Source organism: Agelaius phoeniceus, chromosome 3 (assembly GCF_051311805.1).
Source record: "Agelaius phoeniceus isolate bAgePho1 chromosome 3, bAgePho1.hap1, whole genome shotgun sequence".
In the NCBI taxonomy this organism is placed as follows: domain Eukaryota; kingdom Metazoa; phylum Chordata; class Aves; order Passeriformes; family Icteridae; genus Agelaius; species Agelaius phoeniceus.
Window position 1 is genome coordinate 59,887,124 of NC_135267.1, and position 22,220 is coordinate 59,909,343.

General features: G+C 37.9%; 1 protein-coding gene across 10 annotated transcripts in view; it reads right to left on the reverse strand.

Moving 5' to 3' along the window:
- Positions 1-22,220, reverse strand: part of SYNE1 (spectrin repeat containing nuclear envelope protein 1) — a 287,608-nt gene that overhangs the window by 25,563 nt on the left and 239,825 nt on the right. For 9 of the 10 annotated variants that reach the window (XM_077175388.1, XM_077175395.1, XM_077175394.1 and 6 more), the window contains 9 exons: positions 18,969-19,063; positions 17,766-18,000; positions 16,900-17,094; positions 14,960-15,085; positions 14,078-14,233; positions 11,989-12,147; positions 11,350-11,516; positions 4,298-4,460; positions 435-622 (listed from right to left, as the gene is read on the reverse strand). In XM_077175388.1, coding sequence (XP_077031503.1) covers positions 435-622; positions 4,298-4,460; positions 11,350-11,516; positions 11,989-12,147; positions 14,078-14,233; positions 14,960-15,085; positions 16,900-17,094; positions 17,766-18,000; positions 18,969-19,063 — 1,484 coding nt within the window. The remainder of the gene's footprint in view (positions 1-434; positions 623-4,297; positions 4,461-11,349; positions 11,517-11,988; positions 12,148-14,077; positions 14,234-14,959; positions 15,086-16,899; positions 17,095-17,765; positions 18,001-18,968; positions 19,064-22,220) is intronic. The other variant, XM_077175393.1, reaches the window with a different exon arrangement.

The following is a 22,220-nucleotide window of genomic DNA, read 5'->3' on the forward strand; positions in this document are numbered from 1 at the left end:
CAACTACACATAAACCCTAATACCTGGAATAACATTTCACCCTTCCAATAACTATTTTCTGTAGTTCTTGAGTAAATTTAAGTGTTATAACCTCCCTTTTATGTAATTTTTTCCAAATCTCTTGGAGTCATTGCTATCATATAAACTTTCTCTAGTTTCTCTGTCATCCTATCTACGAAGCATGGGAAATGATAAATAATTCTACTGAAGGACTTGTTAGTGAAATTTGATGATTGTTACCTGTACTTTGTATAAAGGCATGTGCAACTCAAAATTTCATTTTTTTCATAGAGGCATGGCAGGTATTGGCTTCTACTCAGTGAATGATCTTTTTCTGAACCTTACACTCTTTTATTCAGTACTTCACCCATATAATATACATCACATCCTGTATTTCAGAAGGAAATACTAATCTGTAGGTGTTTTAGACTTACTTAAGTCGCCTTTCCATTGACATTGCACAAATATTTCTCCACCTTCTGTCCAGATTGCGAGTAGCCTGCTGGATGGAGTCACACTCTGCTTCTGTGGCACAAGCATCACAGTCATGAAGAAGTACTTCACACAGATTGAGAACAGATGCCACGCCAGTGCTGTGTTTCTCTATGTCCCTCTGGAGTTCCTGCAGGTGAAGAGATTAGTTCTTAAGAGAAATTGCTAAACATGCATCCATGCAAATGTATTTATCTTTCACTCATTTAAAAAGAGAAAAAAGCTTGCAAACAGAGGAAAAACATCCAGTAATACCAGTTAAGAGAGTGCATCTACGCAAGTGGTGATGCAATGGTCAATGAAGCCAGGAGAACCTGGCAGCATGCACAGCTCTCCCAGGGACTACCAACACCAAACCATCAACTGGGACAAACTGCCAGAGCTCTGCATGCTCAGCTGAGCATCTTTCACACACATTTAATCAACATCACCAATAAATGGTAGAATTATTCTCAGCCCTTTCCCATTATCACAGAGAATGTAAAGCAGAAGTTAGTAAGAGAATTGTGACAAGGAAGTACATTCTAATGTACTGCATGGGTTTGGCAGAGGGACCCTTCATGAACATGCTGCTCCCGACATGAGATAGCTCCAAAGTGGCACGTTTGACATGGAAATTGGCAGCAGCATGTGTTGAACACTGCATGTGTTAGAGATTTTTCTTCCTTCAAGTTTCCAGTTCTATAGTATTTTAATTGGAAATGGAAAATGAAAATTTCAGACACCTAAAGAAAATGCACTCACACTGTCTTAGCACTTATTATATATGATCAGTATTATTCTTCCTGATGGTTTCTTGGTTCAATGGTTTGCTCTACACTGGTGATAATGTTTCCTCTAGAACTAATATTTCACCTTAGTTTTGATCTCCAGATTCAAGTTAAGACTAACCACAGAAGTAACTGGCTGTTGCTGTTGGATCAGTGCTATGAAAAGAAACTCTGTTTGAATTTTGTCTACATTTGTAATATATCATCAGAATATTAGATGGAAAAATCAGTATGGACAGTAACAAAGCCAAGACAACCTAATTCCAATTCTGACAAAGAAATAATAATGTAACTGCATGAAAAAGTGCTATATTGCATCTAGAACACTAGGTTAAATTCTGATTCAGGTGAAGAAAGGAACCAACAGGACAATTAGAGATGTGGATGTTTACGTAGGAGAATGTGGCAGCTTGAGTATGATTAGGGATAAACTGCTCTATAATTTTGCAATTGAAGTAAATTGGCATGCAAAGGGAAATACTGTGTCAATACATTGTGTCTACATATATTTAATGTCTAACTAGAGGAACTTTCCTTACAGCTAGCAACATGACCTGAAAATGTCTTTCAGCAGGAAATGAGATCTAAATGTCAAATTAAAAAACAGGAAATTTGAAATAGAGCAAGGTCGATCTATACAAACCATTTTTTTTGGTTGCTTGTAATAACTGGGCTTTCACTTAATGAAGTACTCTAGCTCATCTTCTCAACTAGAAAGTTATTTCGTAAACATCTACTTGACAACATTGAGTGGAAAATCACAATCTTTTATTCCTCAGCAATGGCCCTCTCACTTCACTTGCCTGAAAAATACTTTCATTGTGATGTCAAAATGCTTATTTTTCTTTCTATCTGCCCTGAACTAATATAGAAGGGTGGATTCTATAATCAGATGTCACCCTTTATGAAACACACACTCCAGACAGCTATGAGACTTGAGGTTAAGTAAGTTCAGGTAACATGATCTCCTTTCTAATGTTTTGGTGTAAAGCAGTAGTGAGAACTATGGGTCCTAAGCATTCCTAAGAATTACACTTTTTTAATTCACCTACAGAACATTTCCACAAGCAATGTCTAGACTATTTCTTCTCCATAGTCAAATATTTATTTCCCAGATTTTAAAATATATTATGTTTATTAGAGAACATTAAGCCTTTGGGTTAGTTCACAAAGGAGTGTCACTTTTATGCACTGCTGTCACCCATACACAACCTCCTCTTTAATTTATTTGCCCAGAAGCAAACATCATTTTTTTTCATATTTCAAGAGGTAGGAGATTGAGAAAATAAACAAACAAGTAATTCTTTAAATGAAGTTCATTACCCCAGAAAAATACTGCATTGAAGTTACCCTACCTTCCCCCAGGATATCCAGATTCAACTGCATTTTTAATTTCACTACAGACCAAATCTGAAAAGCTGATGCTTGATTGAAGTAGATGCTGAGAAGTAGATAATGGAGTTTCATAAATGGAATTTGTCCCTCCTGTTTCACAACATAACATCTCTGACCTAATTTTGTATATGAACAACTGGGAAGATAACATGATCTCAGTGGAAGATCAAACATGGAAAAGAACACAAAGTCACTAACAGAAGAGACAGGGAACAAAGTATTTGAGAAGGTAGCCTTCTGAGGTGTAGTGGATAGTGATACAGCCTCCAACTAATAAAAATACTGGTTGCCATGCATTGAAAGTGGGTGGGGTTTTAAAACTATTATTATTATAACCATGTCTTGTATTGTTCGATTATCAAATCATCACCATGTTTCCAAATACAGCATCCTCCCATGGTAAGATTCACCTCCATTTCTCCCCTTTAAAATTCAAATTAAACCACTCTCACTTCTACAGAATATCACTGCATGCTGTCACCACAAGGAAACAGTGGAAGGCAGAGATATACCAGTCTCTGTGCCCAAAATAAATCCGCCAACAAGTGGTTGTAACAAACTATGGGATGTTTGCATAGGGATTCAAGTAAATAATCTCAACTGTCTACTTTATTGGTAGCAATGTTTAGCCCTTCCCAGCACTTTATTGTCTTAGAAACACCATTCATTACTGATGCTTCTGCATTATAAATTATTATCCTTAAGTAAATTCCATATAAAATATTAATAAGTATTTTTGAACAAAGCAGTAGCAAATCAGTTGAGGAGCTGGAAAAAACTCTAAGGGAGTTCTTGGCTCTCAGTTCTACGCTCAGCTTAAAGGAGCAAAATGCCCATTTGTACTCTTCATAAATTATCCACAAAATATCCTATCTTTCTTCTTCCCACACAATTTTTTCTTCTCTTTCTCCTCCAGGAGAACATCTAACTCCTCTCCAGTGGGAAACAGAAAGCTATTTTTTCCAATAAATAACCAACAGAAACACAAAGGACAGCAGTTCTCTCCAGCAATGTGCTTCTTATGTAAAACTACACTGGGCAGTGAAGTATAACAGGAAGGAGAAAGTATAGTAAATTATCTTAGAAGTAACATTACTTTCAATGCCAAAAACTGGCTGAATTCACATATTTTTACATATTTTAATCTAGCACTGCATAAAGGCTTTGTGTAGTATAAACCAACCAATTTTAACTTCACATGTATAGCTCATGCATCTTTGCGTGCAAAGTGACTCTCAAACAAGCTGCAAAATAAAACTGAGTTAGAAAGGTTGCTCAAAATAGTCATTTTCAAGCATTTGCAAAATTTGCAAGGTCTAATAGGTGTCAGTTTTGCCTCTGGGAACAGACAATTCAAACAAACAAAAACCACAAGCCCCAAAGGAAAACAATTGCAATAACTTGTTCAGGTTACATCTCTTGGTGCCTTACCTTTCTTGGCAATGTCAATCAGCTCCTGGCGGATTCGATGTCAAGGCCAGCAGAAGGCTCTATAAGTGACACAGTAAGTACCACTTGCCTTGATATTTAAGCATTTTGCCTGATGCCCTCTCAACTGACCTGGGTATGGGCAGCCCAGGGACACTCTACTTTGGCTCTCCCCATGTCACTGTTCACCTGGTAAGTGTGTTGTATTTTACCTGCTGCTCATTTAGCTTCCTTTGTATCTCCTCAGAGTCACAAGTTTCATAGACGATAGGTTTGGACAGCTCTGACTCAATGTGGGCAAGCCAAGATCTCAGACTACTCATGTTTTTATCCAGCTGCTGCACTGCAACAAGGGTTTCCTTCAACTTCTTTACCCTGTAAAGAAAAAGAAATGGCAGTGTTAAGTACACCTTGAAGGAAAATTTTCACAGCATGTGTTTCAGGAAGTTTTCAGAGAAACTTCACTTAGATGGTGAGTTCTTCTGTAATGTCTTCCTTTATTATGTAGCAGAAGTATATTACATGTGCATTGAGTCCTGCATTCATAGCTGCTGGTTGAGTGCTTATGAATGCCACAAAACATTTTCAAAGCTTCTGCACCTTTAACAGTTGACCCCCCAAAACCATCTAAGTAATTTAGATGGTTGTGTATTTGACCAATAGATGACAACTGCTCTTCTTGGACCACAAATAACTTATCCATGTACTGGTGGGAGAGTGCACTGAGTGAACAGGCCTTTTTCACAGCCATGAAAACACTGAACTAAGTAACACAGAAGATTTGGGTTGGAAGAGATCTTTAAAAGTCCTCTAGTCTACCTGCTCTGCAATGAGCAAGGACATCTTCAACTAGTTCAGGTTGTTCAGAGCCCCATCCAGCCTGACCTTTAACATTCCTAGCAAGGGGGCACCATCTGGGCAACCTCTGTGATCAATCTGTTCCAGGGTGAAGACTTGCCCTTGAATAAATAAGTTTCAGAGCAAGAAGTTCAGCTCAGAACTTGGGGAGAATTCTTGAATTCCAAGGGCTGCTTTAAGTTGGTGTTATTGGATTATTTCAGGTTTAAACAGATGAAATTGGAATGGAACTGCATAGTGATTTCTAACTAGTATTTTTCTTGGAATCCTGACCCTGGAAGACCAATGAGCAGAAAAAACTAAATAGATTTCTGTTTGTTTGTGATTTTTTTTTTTAATCAAGAGCGCATTAAGCTTAGCGATTGAATAAATTCAAGTAAACTTTCCTTCTATCTGAAATAATTTTTCCTCCAATCTGTTTGAACTGCAAAACTGTCCTTCAGTAATTCTCTCCTTCCTATTCCCGTGTTTCATAACATACATTATTAGTGAATTCTGATTTTTTGTCTAAGCTCTTTTTCCCTGTTTGTGTGGTACCAAAAACAATCTTGAGTAACGTTCCCTTTTATACTCCTATTGCTCTTCTACTTAAGTGTCTGAATACCAGAAAGGTTTAAGAGATGAGTGCCGTTGGGAACAGACTGACTAAATTGGGTTGAAAAATACAAGACTGCCAGGTTTGTTAAGGAAACAAAATGCCACCTGACTATCCTATAATTCAAATTAAGCAGTTCAGATTTTTCTTGCTTAACCAGCAAATTTATCAAGTGCTTCCATACTGAAAGCAGTAGTTGCAGTTGACCAACTAAGAAAATCAAAGAGATATTAATGTCATCTTAAAAAAAAAAAAAGTTAAATATTTCCATTTTTCTTCTCTTTATAGTCCTCCCTTTAGCTCACAGATGGTTAAACTGTAGTTCTTTATTAGCTAAAAACCCTTAAGAACAGTCCAAATACAGCTTCCTTGCTGGAGACTCATGACCAACAGCTGTAGGGTTTTGATCTGTAAAAAAACCTCACCTGGTAACTGGAAAAAAATCTGGGCAATGTGAAAACCTGTCTATGATGGGCCTGAAATCAATACAATTATGCTGAAAGACTGCCTTAGTGCTCATCATGAGGCTATGTATCATAACACAGCCATGTGTTTAGGCCTAGGGAGATGGTAGGAGAACACCCACTGAGGGCACCCTCTCCTTGTCACCTCTGGTTCTACATACAATGTTTTGTGGGTTTGAACCAACTGAAACTTGCTCATAGGGTGACCAAGAAAGTTGGTTATCACCCTTCTAGAAGGCACATACAGCTTTTCAATCTCCGACATTATGAAAAGGAGAGAAATCCTGCCCATTTTCTGCTTATATTTTCAAGGCTCAATGCTACTGATCTTTTGGAGGCCTGCTGGAGTAGGAAAGGGAACAATGAGTCATGCCAGCCCTGTGGAGAAGCAATGTCACTCGATTATCAGCAAGACCAAGCTGTGGACCAGGATTTTTTTGTTTGGAATTGTGTGTACTCTAATCTCCATGCTGGATTTCATCTACATTTTGCCTACAGCAACTATAAAAAGTCCATCTTTTAGAAAGTGCCCTCTGCCTCAGGCAAACTGCACAGAAACACATCCCTGACAGAGCATAAAAAATAGTCCGGGCCAACTACCACTATTTTCAGTCACATGATCTAAGTTACTTCAGAGAGAGAAAGAAAACCAATGTGACATACTAAAAGAACACTCCAACCAAACCCAAAAACCCAAACCCTCCAGATCCCTTCCTGTACCCCCACTACATCTACCCTTTACACTGTTTTTTTTTTTTTTTACTGAGTTTAACATAAGAGGTTCCTTGCCCGTGGTACAAATAGAAACAAATAAACAAGTGCTTCTTTGAGTCTGCTGAGATTTTTTTTTGACTGAACTGCAGTACAGTGTTGTGCCTCCGGCTACACTGAAAGCATATCTGTGATCAAATAATAGATGCAATCCATCATGTCTGAGAGTTTTCCTTCTGAATTTCAGCAAGAAAAGCTGCCTATGCTCTAAAAGCTCTGCTTAAGAGAAAAAGATCAAATTTAAAATCTTAAAATCAGGTATGTGGGATCCCTAGCCAAGTGTGATTTTGATGTTTTGAGATTTCATTTGCAAGATTATGTTTCATGTCTTAATGATTCCAAGATTATGTTTCATGTCTTAATGATTCCAATAATCATTTCATGCTTTTGTTGCAGCACCAGACAGCACAGTAACTGCACATGTTACTGTGAGAGATTTGAGATAACTTTCCTCCTTGATAATAAAAATTCTGCACTGAAATCAAAGGGTTGGAAGCATGACACAGTTGGTTAAAGGTTGTTTTTCATAAAACACACACCCCAGTCTTGTTACATTTTACAAATACTTAAACTCTTAGAAAGGAAAATACAGCAGAATTCAATTGTTTTCAAGGTTTACTGATGAAAAATCATCTAACAATTTGAATGGGCTTATGATACTTATATTTTCATGTTCCAATTAATGTGCCTCAATTTCCGCAAGAAACCAATAACTTTAGATTGTCTGTTAATAATGTCTATTATTCTACACTGGGCAAAGACAGTGGGAAAACAACTTGGAGCCAAAATTAAGCACACATGTATTTAATTCAACTAGTCCTAAAGAAGAAAATCTTAGATTCCACTTAAATCTAAACGGGAACAATCCTGTAAGTACAGAAAAATGCATCATATAGAAGTCATAACTACTGCATTAGTCATTTAGACAGCTGCTTACTAATATTAAACTTTAAAAGCAACATGAAAAAAGTCAGTAAGAGCATGTTGGCTAAGTCTGTACAGTACACACCAGAAAACAGAAAAGGTGCTTTTAAAAAAAATATCTACTTGGAACAGCAGACAAAGTTTAAAGAAACACTCTGAAATAGTGAAAAATGTTGCGCTATTAAAATCGGCTTTGAAAAGATCAGTTTAAAAATAATCTTTCTAATAATAAAAAAGTATTTATTTTCCAAAGTACAGTACTACTGTGTAGTAAGACACCAGTAAAGCCAGTTATATTTACTACTCCAATCAGTTTGCTCTTTTAAAGACTGAATTTCTAGAATTCTGAACAACAGCTAAATTTCTAGAAGAGATAATGAGAAAAGGGAAAAGGAGAAGCTGGATCAAAAATCCAAGATGATATAGGCTGCGTTCAAGTATTACATGCAGTTACAAAACAGTCATTAGTACAAACAGGACAGCCAGGCTCTGATAAGTTAAGTCTGAAACACTCTCTTTACAGCTTCTTTCCTTCTCTGCCTTTTGCTTGCAGTCATGCCCCTTTGATGACACAAACATCAAGCAGACAGATACAGTCTGTTTATTCTCATGTGTGTACATGCTCTCATATTTGAAAACAGCAGTAAAGTCAGACCACAGTTTCTCTCAGACAGCTAAGAGATTTTACTAGTTCTAAGTCTCTACCACTATAAAAAAATTATTCCAGGATCCAAAAGTACTAGCTGTAAAACAAAGTATGCTGTAATCACTGTCAACTGCTTTTCAACTGAGCAGAAAACAGTAATTTCTAGCTATAGTACTGATTTCTACATATGAATATTTCAGTTAGTTTCCCAGCAAGCCAAAACTTCAGAAAGAATAGTATCAATCAAAAGCAAACAAAAATAGCTGCCTGCCTTGTGATATCACAGTTACAGTCTGGGAGATCTGAATCCACACTGTTGTCCTCCGCCATCCTCACAGCATGCAAGTCTTCCACCACAACCATGAAATTTTCCAGTTTTAAAAAGAAGAACTTCCACTCCCAAAGCCTGCAAACATTTCTTTTGGAGGGGGGAGGAAAGGGGATGCACTTTGCTGGGGAGTACTGTACAGAAAATGTTTCATGCCAAACAAATGTTAACAGCCGCTGCTTGATAACATGACACTGGATGGTGACAAGTGGTCATGTTTCTAAATAAAACCTGCATTCATCAACATGTGCCAGACTTGATCTCCAGGAATGTGGACTAGGAGTGGTAGGGGAAAGGATAAAAACACATACAAAACCTTCTTTGCAAAGCCCGAGCAGTTGCAGCAATAGAACCATTTCCTGGCTGTAAACAATGGCAACTTTTTTCATGAGGCTGACATATCAGAAAAATTAATCTGAAAGGATTACATGGTTCTAGAAGGGAAGAAATGTAAGTCTCTGGTGCAGAGACAATTCTGCAGCTGTCACTTTTGTATTTACAGACCTCCTCTGAATGGAGGGGCAATTAAGAGTAAGGGGTAAGGGAATAGAATGTGACAAACAAAGATGCTTTTACAGGTGATGGGAGAAGTTTCACCACACAGTATAAAACTGACAGGTAAAGATTTAGACTGGACATGTATTACCATAAAATATTACTAAAGTACTTTCACACAGCACTTTCTAGTAGTTCACAGATGTAGGAAAAGAAAAATGCTCCAGGCAAGGGATTACTGTAGCATTGCAGGAAAGTCTGCAGGCTCTAATAATTTATTAATACTGTCAGGCATCCAGAACGTGAAAAGATGTATATTTTTTCTCAGTACCAGGACAACTAATATGCCTTTACTACCCGAATGAAGCCAAAATTATGTTACATGATACACTCCAAATGACAAAATATCATAACAGAAACATATGCCAATTTATAAGAACATATTCTAAAGGGCCTCCAGAGTATTCTAAAAAATTATCTTCGGCATGTCAACCTTTTGTCCACTGGTAATTAGACATCAATACAAGCATTTTGTGCACACGTTAATCAACACCTTGGTTTTTAATGATTTCCAGCCTAAGATACAGCTGAACTACCAAAATTTTCATAGCCTAGCATCAAACCTTTCCACAATTTATTTCCAAACTTCAGCAAGTTTGCAGAGTTTTTTTGCCCTTCAGTGGTCACTGGAATGTAAAGAGTTATATGTTTAATTGCATACTGCACAATAATGTTGAGCATGCCAATTGAGAAGGTTAAGTTGAAATGATCTGGAAATAAAAGTAAATAATACTTTACATCCATTAGTTTAGAACTAGGACTTGAAACTTCATGATAACAGAATGTGTATAATAAACACACAGTGTATAAAATTGCATCTTATGTCTCCCCACCTGAGAATGATACAAAATCCTAAATCCTCACCACTCCCTGCAGTGGGGACTAATCGCTAATACTGAATAGACAAGACAGATAATTTTAAGATGTGTTCTGTATTTTCTGAATGCAATCCCTTTTTGCTAGAACCTTCCTGGTATTATTTGAACACTTCTCTGTGTAAGCATTTCAAAAGAATTACATAAAAATATATCAAATATACTTTAAATTCAACAAGTGGTGATGTAACCCCACTGAAACCAAGCAGGCTCCTCAATGATAATGCAACTTCCTGACTTAATCCTTCTGTAAGAAATATATGGTGTTCATTATTTAAAATGAACTACTATTAAAGGAGCTGGAGCCACTGGAATGCTTCTGGCTTACATAAAATTTACGGCTCCTGTACTAACAGATTTCAGAGTAAGAATGCACTAAAACCATATGAAAAAAGAAGAGACATAATAAGATGATGAAAGTAAACAAACCTTTTTGCTGCTAACAGGACTAAACTATTACTAATGCATTTGTCCTTACATCAAAGAAATGGGAATTATAAAGTATATGAGCTATTTATGAATCCATGAAGTGCAAAATTGTGAGAAAATTATTGTTGGTAATGGAAGGAATACTGTAGCACAGCTACACAGAAAGTGTCGAAACAAATAAATAATTTTCTTTACTTATCAAACAACAATCCTGTATTTTTTTAAGTTCTGAAAATTGCTGTTATACTTTTGACCTTGAATAAAAAGAGTCTTTAAGCCCAGGATGCATACATCTACCTGCAGTTACTCTTCTGCATCCATGAAAAAAATGATCTGGCAGAAAACTTAAGACTTAGTTTTAGACCTGCTCTTCTTGAAATACAAAACTACAAAGGCACTGTTTTGGTTCTGCTGTCAAGAAATTTTTAGAAAAACTACATTTGCATCCAGTTTTAAGCACCATGTAAAGTAAGCTGGTGCTAGGGCAAGGCTCACTAAATCTGATTGCAACTGATATATTGTAGAAACATAGAACTGTTAAGTTTGGAAAAGAACTTTAGGATCAAGTCCAACTGTTAACCTACTACCATCACCATATTATTATAAGGAAGCTTTTAAATGACTCTTCTGGAAGAAATGTTGTCCTGTACCATAAAGTAAAACAGCAAAGTAATTTTCACAGAAATATGTTGATGGTTAGGAATAAATTTATTTCAGAATTTATGATAAAAAGGCAGACAAGAAAGGATTGTAAAAGCATGATGTCTAGCAAATTAATCTGTCCCACTTAAAACTTATAAAACAAAACAACTGTCTTACCTGGCTGCAATAAGATCTAGAAGATGCTGCCACCTGTCATTGATTTTGCCAAGTTTGTACTCAATCTCTGATGCCTTACTCTCATGGCTGGCTTTAGCAAGTCTCTCTCCCATTTGCTGAAGCTGGATTTTGCTCTTCTGGGCTACAGCAATTTCTTCTTGATAATCCTAGAGAGTAAAGAGCAATCAGAAGACAGGGTATGTATTCTAAATATACACTGCTCTGCACTGCAAAGGAAATGGTGCAAAAATACAAGTGAATGTTGTTTTTTCAGTTGATTGGTATAGTGGAGTGACAACTTCTTATATATTTGATGGATAAACAAAAACAGCTACCAAAAGAATGAAAAAAACCTACCCAACGCAACCCAAAACACAATGCCTTCTATAAATATGCTGTAGTTTAACTCGTTACAGGCAATTCTGATTGGACACTTAGTAAAGCATTCAGATGCCTCTGACTTTGCATTCACTTAATTTTCTGGTACTCTGAGAGGTCCTATCTCAACAAAGACAGGAAAATGCTGCATAGTGGGAGAACACAAACACCAGAACACATCAGAGTAAGGTAAAACCTTAATTTCAGCTAATTAAAAAACAATTAAGCAATTAAAGAAGAGTATGTAAGTGTACACTATACCTTTTTAAGTTTCTCAATCATTTCTTCTATGAGGATGTCACCATTTTGAGACACTTTACTTTCCATTTGTGTCAGCCATTCACAGAGCTCCTTGTTCTTCTCACTGAAGACAGCCCACTCATTCAGTCTCTCACTAACTTGTTGTCGACGCAAGGAGACCTGAAACCATTTGCAAAGAGCAAATGAAACTAAAATAGCAAACACATTTAAGACAGGATTAAAGCACTTGGTGCCTCAATGTGAATTCCTCTAGCCTTGAAAAAGTGTTGCAGCCAGTTACTTGCCACTGAAAAAACTGGAGTTGTACAGCAAAAATTTCTGTGACTGCCTGTAAGTTCAGGGGTAAGCGCTGATCTCAGATTTCCTGTTAGCTACATCCTATGCACAGAGACAGGCACCCAAGCGTTAAGCTCAGGAGTCTTTCAATATCTTGTTTCATAACATCTCTCTAACCCAAAGTTTTCATTAGAAGATAAAAATTGTATTTTCTTACAGTTCTTGCTCACTTTTAAAAATTTATAAAATATTTTAGTCTCAGTGACTAAATTAAAAAGAAAAATGCTTCACCAAAGCATAAAAAACCCCCAACAAATATAGTACAGGTCAGAGTCCAAAAGTCTGTGCCATTTGTGCATAAGCACATGAATACAAAGCTAAATCCAAGATACACTGTATTTTGCAAAAGTAATTTTTTACTTGAGTCTCAATATACTAATATCATAGATGACTATTTCCTGTGTATAGGCACGCCACCTTGAGAGATTCCAAAGCACTGAGGTGTGCTCTGACAGGAAAGATTAGGCATGACACATCAAACAAGCAAATGCTGCAGCTAACACAGATGGAAGGAAAACATTGCTGGGTTTAAGAAATCGATGTAACTGTGGTACTATCTGCAGTGGCAGACCCAGATGGACACTGAAATCAAAAAAGCAGAACATGCTAAGCAGCAAAATCATCTCTCCAGCTTCAGACATTGGTACAACTACTTACTTCCTCCCCACTGTGATCTGGGTTATTTCTGACTTTGTATTGTAATTTCAGCTGAAAAGATGAAGCTCTTTCCCAAATTAAAGTGACATGCTTTTTAACTACTGCATTAGCTTGAACAGGGGCATACACGTGATCTTGCATTTCCGTTTTGTGGTTCTTAACTTGATGACAGCTTTCCGGAAATAAGCAGCAGATGAACAAAGGGTTGCACTAGGTTACATCCTGAAACACTCAGCATGCTTAAAACTAAGATAAAACTTCTTTACTTGATTCCTTCTTTTACCATAAACATACAAGCAGTGACTGAATCATAATTTAGATGTATCTATACTTGCTCGTTCAAATGCAACCAACTCATAACAAGTTCTGTGCTGGTAACTGTGAAGTACTTTTCCTACTTTGAAGTTTTTGAAACCTTCACAGGTACTCTCCATAGGGTAACTATTTCAAGTTAGTCCCAGCATATTTGGACTGCAATCTCTGCTGAACCACAGAAACAACATCAGGATAATCTGAAAAGCTGGGTAAGGAAGACTCCACTACCTGGAGTGCAAATCAGAGGCCAAAAGCACACTAATAGCATGATGCAGCTGAAAAAATTAAACAATACTCCTCAGCTCCATTTTGCAGGCAAGCAAGTTACCCTCAGACTAAAAGAAATGCAGACACTGAAGCCTGAAGTAGGAGAAGGTATCAGCAGAACTGAAGGTACAATAGGGTAATGTTCAGTGGGGAGAGGACAACCTTTCTGAGCACAGGTCTTCCACCAAAGTAAAGTGTAACCGTATTATTTCTGTGTTTTTTCCCAGCCAGCCATCCCATGTCCCACAGGTCACAGTGTGAACCTTTGGTTGATTTTTCAAGGCTGTTTAAATATGACCTCACAGACATTACAAAGTTCAAGAGATCTAGAAGCACTAGCAGTAACTAAAGGAATATTTCAATGGATGTTTCCCCCAACTCAGAAAGAATTCACTTTTGAATATGGGTGTGTCCACGTGAATCCTTTCTAAAAGATGCAACTTGGATTCAATTTTTGTCCCAACACTTTTGTAGCCTGCATACTGCTCCCATCAGTGCTCAGTGCTGTACTTGCCTGGTGGCACAGCTCTTCCCACTGCCTGTGCAGGAGCTCTATTCTCTCGCTCAGGATTGAGATATCATCTGCGCTGATATATACAGACAGGGTCTCCTTCAGCAGGGAGAGGTGTGCAAGGTCATCTGTCCAACCTTCAACAGCATTCTCTAGCTCCTTAATAGAAAAACACAAAGAAAAAGGACCAGTTTGCTAACAAATAAATTTTGAGTATGTTGGTGAAACAGACAGTGTTACCCACAGATTTAAGTCACATCTGAGCAGACCTACCATGTCAAGGAGACTATTTAAGCCCAATCTCAAAGAAAAAGAAAATATCAACCCCAAATTTACCAATATTTTCACAGATGGTATTAACTCCCCAGTAGAGAATGAAACATCAACCTTGTAACAAGATTCTACTCAACTCTCTGTAGTTCAAAGGTATCTGGGAAGTTCAAGTACTGGTTTGGACTTCTCTATATTCAAAATATTTTCAAGTCTGTAATCCACTTCCAAAATGCAAATAATACAGCCTAGAAGTGCTGTCTAAAATCCCCCATAGTCACTTCACCTCAAACAAAAATCACTCAACCAGAAGTTTAGATACCATGAGTTTAAATTTGAGTTTAGAATTTCTGTAACAGAAACATACCAATATAAAGCTTTTCTACAGTATTTTTCAGACCCTGTTCTGGTATCACTTTGATCAGATCTATATTTACTCTGAAGGATTTGCATTATGGTGAGACCACTCTGGTATTATGGTGTCCATATGTTTCTTGTCATGGGGATGGCTGACTGGTTTGCATCATCAGTAATAAGAACCCAGTTAACAACAGAAGAAGTTACTGCACAAAGGCAAACAAAGATGAGACAACAATCAACAGAGAAGTGCTTTACCTTGCAACGAATCTGCTCTGCATGCAACTCATCATGGTGATCTGGCAATGGCTGAGAAAGCTTTTTCTTGAATGATCTTAGCTTCTCCAGGGAGTCTCCTATGCCCTTTTCGCATTTTTCCCAGTCCTGAAAGCAGAATGTTTATTAGACTTCAGTTCTGATCTGTGTTATATTTATGTCAGTTGATTTGCCTAAAAATAACATGCCCTGAAAACTCCCTCTAAATAATACAAGAAGTCTCAGAATTTGAGTGATGTGTAGAATTTTTTTTTTTTGTTTAGGTCTCTGTTAGTAGATATACACAAGGTCTTCTGCTATTAAAATTTTGTCTAGATACAATTCCATCCTTTCAGCAGTCTCTCCCTGACAAAATTAATTTTCCACTTCCTTTCTTGAATGCCTGTATTTAATCACACCATTACTCTTTTACAAGAGCTTCATTCAGGTGCATTAATCTCTGTGAAAAAAAAAGAAAAAGTGGTTGGGGAAACTGCAAATTCAGTGCAGATTGAAGTACCTTCTTGAAATCAGCATCTTCAGTATCAGTATCTTTAAATCAGGATTCTAGCAGCTTCACCCTGCTTTAGTGGTTGCTTCCTTTCAAAATTTTTAATGTGTTCAATGCAAACAAACCCTATAAATTAGCAGTATGGTTTTACCTGCCTCACCTGCTTGTTAAAGCCTTATATTAAGACAAAAAGATCCCTAATAAGCCCCCAAAGAATACCAGTTGTGTGATACCAGAAAACACAGAACCTGTATTGAAACTTGTATTGTATTGGAACTAAGTCTTCTGTTTTAAGAATTTCTCCTTCTACCACTGCCTTTGTATTTCTCTCCTTCCTTTTTTTTTTCCCAGTCTATGCCAGTATTTCATGATCATCTTGATGAAGAATTAGCCATATCAAATAATATGACCTTGCATGAAAATAGTCTGTGATGTTCTTAACACTCTTCCCCTGCTCCAGCATGGGGTTCTTCCCATGGAAGAGAATCCTCCACAAACTTTTCCATGAGCTCTTCCTATGGGCTGCAGTTCTTCACAAACTACTGTGGAGAGAGTCCCTCCCATGGATTCCTTCCAAACTCTCAGGAACAGGCTCCAACAAGGGTCTGGTACAGAGTCAGAGCCAGCAAAACAGCCCTAGTGTGAGCTCTCCATGGGGTCACAGATTTCTTTGGGTATCCGCCTGCTCTGGTGTGGGTCCTCCATGGGCTGGAGGTGGATCTCAGCTTCCCTACAGACCTCCATGGGCTGCAGGTGGATTTCTGCTGCACCATAGAGCTCCATGTCTCTACCATGACCTGCAGGGTAATCTCTGCTCTGGCTCCTGGAGAACTTCCTCCCCCTCCTTCACTGACCTTGGTGTCTGCAAAGTCACTGTTGTCACACTGTCTCACTCCTCTTTTTGGATGCAATTGCTCCTGCACAGTAATTTTTTCTTTTTCCATCATCTTAACTTATCCCACAGGCACTACCACCACCACTGCTGTGCTCAGCCTTGGCCAGAAGTGGGTCCATCTTGGACCCAGCTGGCACTGGCTCCATCAGACAGGGGAAGCTTCTGGTAGCTCACAAAAGTCATCCCTGCAGCTTCCACCTAGAAAAACTTTGCCACTCAAACCCAATACAAATATGTGTATAAATTTGTGCAAAATAAAATAAATTTTTGCTGTATTTTGAAAATGGGAGTGGTATGGATATACTTTATTGGCAGTGTTCTGGAAATATCAATTACAATATATCCACTGACATGCAAGCCTGTTATGAAGTATTACCACTCCCAGTTTCAGAGGTGGTGAAGGGTAATTTTTAGTTCATGTACTGTAAATGCAGTTCTGTACTTGTACTTGTCCATTGAGAGAGCATTCCTCCACCAGGGCTCACAGTGATATACCACAAACTTGCTGAAGAAGTACAGAAGGAATTGCACACTTACTTTTAGCAGCAAAGCAAGCTGTTTCTTTTGTTGCTCCAGCTGAGTGCTGACTATCATCCAGCGCTCCTGGATTTCAGTAAGCTCTGCCTGCAGGACTGCCTCAGCTCCACTGTCAGCAGAGAGCAGCAGTTGCTTCCCAGCCTCCACAGTGAGGATGTAACTCCCTTGCTGCCTTAGGAGAACTTTCTCTTTGAGCTGAAAATATTAACAGTTTTCTGTCAGCTTTGTCCTTTTAATTACAATTAGCACTTAATTACAATTCACTCTCAAGCCCATATTTTAGTTGGTTGCATATCCTGTCTTACACATGAGCTATGGCCCAAACACTTTACCCTAACATTTTCACAATCATTTACTGCAGCAAACCTTTAGACAATTTCTTCAAGGAGATGAAGACTTGAAAGACTTCTTTCTCCCCACTGATGTCAGTATCTCAACTCCTCTTAAAGAGAAAGATTTCCTCTAGATCCAGTTATACTTAAAAGGGTTGTTATTCCTATTATATCCATCTTCCAGCTAAAAACCTTGAAGACACCAAGCTGCTTACTGTTAACCTCTGATGAAGATGGACACTCAAGGAATCCTTGTTATCTGGTATACATTCTGCAAGCAGGTCATCACTATATTTTCAAGACTGTTTCAGATTGACACTGGCTGAAAGCAAAAACAGAAGCAAACGTGGCTCAAGAGTGAAGGCCCACTAAGTTCTCTCTTTCATGTTCTTAATGAACTCCACCTTTGCTTCCATCACACTTCTGATGTTATGCCAGTCCCAGAAAAGAGCTGGCAGAGCAGACATTTTAAATGGTGAAGGCTGTAAAAAAGGCAGGGATTTTTTCCTTTTTCTTCAGCCACACTGCACATACCTGCACTTCATCCAGCAGCACTCTTGCTTGCTGCAGTGGGACAGGAGCACTGCCCAGCTCGGTTGCTGGCTGGCAGGACATCTCCAGCAGCCACTTGCGCAGCTTCTCCGACATCTCCCTGTAGCGCTGCCACTGGTGAATCCGGCTGTCAATGATCCCCCTCATCTGCTGTGCTCGGCGAATTACTCCTTGCCACTGATTGCTCAGAAGAGTCAGATTCAGATTAAATTCATCCCTATTACAAATAGATAAATAATAAAAAAGACAAAGTAACCTTCGTACTTGGATATGTTTGCTTTATGAAATACATTGAAGTGAAAAGGAAGGTGTCTGCCAATTACAAAACACTAAGAGAAAAGCACTGAAGTCCTCTGAAGGCTGACTGAGGATAAAATCTTCACACTTCATGTACTGGGAGAGTTAAAGGGATTTAATTATTGACGCCTTAAAAACCCCAAACCCTTAATGCACAAAACTCTTCTACCTTCTTCCCAGAAATACACAAAGAAAACCCATAGGTTTTGCCTGTTTGGATTAGTCAAATTCATAGTAAATCATAGAGATTTCACATTTCACCCCCAGATTTACTACTGAGTTCAAAGCAGGCATAAGATACACACAGTATTAATAAAATTCTCACATTCCAAAAACCAGTTCATCTTTGTACCATAGCCCTAGCAAAGTCAATGCATATGCACAACTGGGAAGCCACTGGTGTTCCACTGATTTTCATTCATTTGATCACAAGCGTTTAAAATGAAATCCTAGGCAACAATGAATTCCTATTCCATCACATTAGGGCTGCAGTTGTTCTTAAATGGCAGTAGGGAATCCTCCTGGTGGAGGCAAATCCCCAGGTGGCATAAATCAAATGTAGTGTTGCTGGAGACCCCTTTGGTGAAAGTGACATTTTGAAAATACATCAGAATAGATATATATGTAACATGCTTTATATTCCAAGACAAATCTTTGTCAGAGAAGCAGCCTCAGAAGGTTATTGTATTCCCCAATGCATTCACATGCCCCATTCTAAAGAACAATGTCTTAAGATCTGGCTAATTAACAGCTAAACCACAGCAATAGTAACTTCCACTTCAGAAGAGCATGATCTGAACACTGTCATCTGCTACCTTCTCTGTTTGGAAGTCTCCCACTAGTCTAACTGCACATAACCAGCAGCAGCAACAATACAGCAATGTCTACCTGTCATCCACCTGTCCTTGTTCTAGGAGGTGCTGCCCATCAGAGATAATTGAATGCAAAATCTGCTGGCGGCTGAACATCTCTGCCTGGAATAGCTGTTGTACAGGAGACAAGGAGGTTAAAACAAGATCTTACTTTTTAATTCTGTCTTTATGCACTGATAAAAATGAATTTTCATATATTTAATCACATTTCAAATTAATTCAATGGGAGTTTTTTCATGACCCTAATAGAAACATATTGAAAACTCTAATTTTGGATTTACTTGCTGCTTCTAGTAATCATTATTAGTTCCTCAAGACCAATATTATGAAGCTAAATTATATCAACAGGAGATAGGTTTTATGTTTCTGAGCACAGTTGTGTGATTGACACTATAATCTGCAACAAAATCCAGATAGGGTATTTTTGTTTGGACAGAAAGGGCACTTTTTATTTTTTGACATGTTTAAGAATCTTATAATCTTTTGCTTTCCTATACAGACCATGTGTGATAGTGTTATATAAACTTTTAATACACTTTTACATTGACAATAGAGCCTTAAAAGAAACAGGCAGCTATGTATAGGAGCTAGAAATCTATTTTCCAATTCTTTCAAACTTTCATATTTATTTTCCAATTTCCTTCACAAACAATAGCAGCATAATAAACTTTCACAATACTTTTAAAACCCTCTTATTACTTAAATGTTACTTAAGACAAAAAAATTTCCTAATTACTACTTAAGCAAACATAACTCAAGTGTATATAGTACTTAAATTTATTTTTAAAAACATCTTTCCTTTTAGTAATGGAGCATGTCTCTATGTAAGATTCTTCAGGAATATTTTTATGTTAATGAAGGTACATGCAGGCATCACTGGACAGACTCTATGTTCAAAAGGTTTACAGAGAGTTTCAGAGAAAAAATATACTGGTATGAAGCTTGAGGTTTTTTTTTATTTAGTTAGTGATGGTATTTGCAGTTGATAGAAGTTCACCCCCCTTGCCTGAACAAAGAGCCACTATTCTCCACTTCTCTTATATGGCATCCCAGCAGCTCAAATTGTGATTGCACCAATCCCTGCATCTGCACCTGCCAGCAGAACACCCACTGGCACCTGCGCATTTAAATCTCTCAAGCACATTGTGTGTAGTTTAGGTCTTCTAGATGATGCAGTAATTTTTTAAAATGAGATTTTGCCTCTCTGAATCACTGAGTTAACTCTGAGGTGCTACTCAGGTCATACGTTTTCTCATAGAAAGAAATAGTGTTGTCTGGTTTCTTTACAGAAATATTTGAGACTGTTCTTTGAACGCCTTGGCACTTATCATTGACTGAACCTGAATCAGAGGGAAACTGAATGCTATTATTATCTCATGAACGAAGCCACAATAGTGTGGCACTGAGAGTTTCAGAAAGCTGAGCAAAAAGGCAAGAATTTTACTTTCTGTAACATCTATTTTTGTCAAGTTAGGGGACACAAAGCACAGGAGGTAACAGCATCTACCAGCATTGTTGACAGATTGAGACTAAACAGAACACAACTGATGCAATTGCTTAAACAAGTCCCCCACCCAAAAACCCCAATGTTTCCCACCCTCCCCTCCCTCCACACCCCCAAACATCTGAAAACAAAACAAAACTAAAAACCAGCAAAACCAATTCCTTCAAAAGGGAAAATTTTAATACTTTTTTAGGAGGACAAATGAAATAAAAACTTATCAAACATGAGAACTCTGCTTAGAGTGGATGAACTCAATCCCCACACGAAAGTAGAGATATTTCGGTCACCATCCACTCCCTTTCCATATTTACACTCTGTACATAAGAAGAATACTCTGTTACCTGTTACTCTGTTACCTAAATTTGTCACCCAAATTTATTATCATATGTAGACTGCCATGCATCACAGAAACAGGAGCTCAAACAAGGAGGAAAGGAGGGCAAATGTTGAAATGCACAACACCAGCACACTGGGGAAAAATTTGGTAACTGAGTTGGCAAGGAACTTCCTTCCCCTTCCCCTGCCAGCACTTTCTCCCTGGGAATACATTGAGACAAGCACTTGTCTCAGTGCATTCCCAGTGCTTGGCAGTCCCGAGCACTGTCCCATGTACTGGAGAACCATGCAAGAGTGATTACAAGATCGTCCTGGCACACTGATGCAGACATCAGCGCTAGCACATGATGTGTGAAAAGATCATCACCTCCACCTTGTGAACTCACCAGGAAGATATTTCTAAATAAGGCCACTGAGGTGGTTGGGATCTTCTTTGGGTAAAAACCAGCAAAATTTATGAGTGACTGGAAAGGCAATAATAGAGCTGGAAGCATTTCAATACCTATTCTAGGAATTCAGGTGGAAACAGAGTATTTTCTCATTATTTTCAAAAATACAAAGCAAAACAATGTGAAAATGCATGTCAAGAAGTTTATATTGGACCCTTTCTGCCACAAGTAGTACGAAAAAAATTCATAGTGACTGTCAGGAAGCACTGAAAAGGACATTTTGTAATGAATACAATAAATGTACATTTTGTAATAAATGCTTATAAAAAATGCCAAAAATAAGTTTAAAAAAATAAAAGCAGGTTACTTTTTATGGATAAAATGCAGTACTTAAAAAACCAGATATTAATCATCTTAATTCTGAGATGACTTTATAGTTGCAAAAAAAGGGCTCAAGTAGAATGCCCAAGTAATGTTCATCTGCACACATCAAAGTTTCAGGAAAGAATTAAGCTGAGATCTCAAGACAAATGAATGCAAGAAGATTGTCCTAACTCCCTCCAGATAATTATGGCTATGACTGGACACAACAAAAGTAGGAAATTATCCACTTAGAAATGATTTCTGGACCTTCAAATCTCAAAGACCTGAGATGTTTAAGCTTACAGAGACTGTCCAGTTAATGCTGGCAGCAATGAAAGGAAATTAAATGGATGGCATTTGTGAAAGCAAAGGCAGCTAGATGCTAAGGCAAATGTATGCTAAAAATGGTTGTGAATTACTTTTTGGTATCAGGCACTCATTCAAACACTATGCTATGAGATACAAGGCAGGAGAGGGGGAAGGACATAACTCTTCCTGTAATCCAGCCTGAGTCTAGGGGAAGGTCAGCTGAAAAAGTTGTGGGAACTGAAACTACTGGGGCCACATGGGAGCTCTGGTATGAAAATTGACTTCTTTTACTTGATCTTTAACAGGAATCTTGGCAGTAACAATATGGGTGGAGAAAAAATGTGCACCACTTGACTTCACAGAAGAA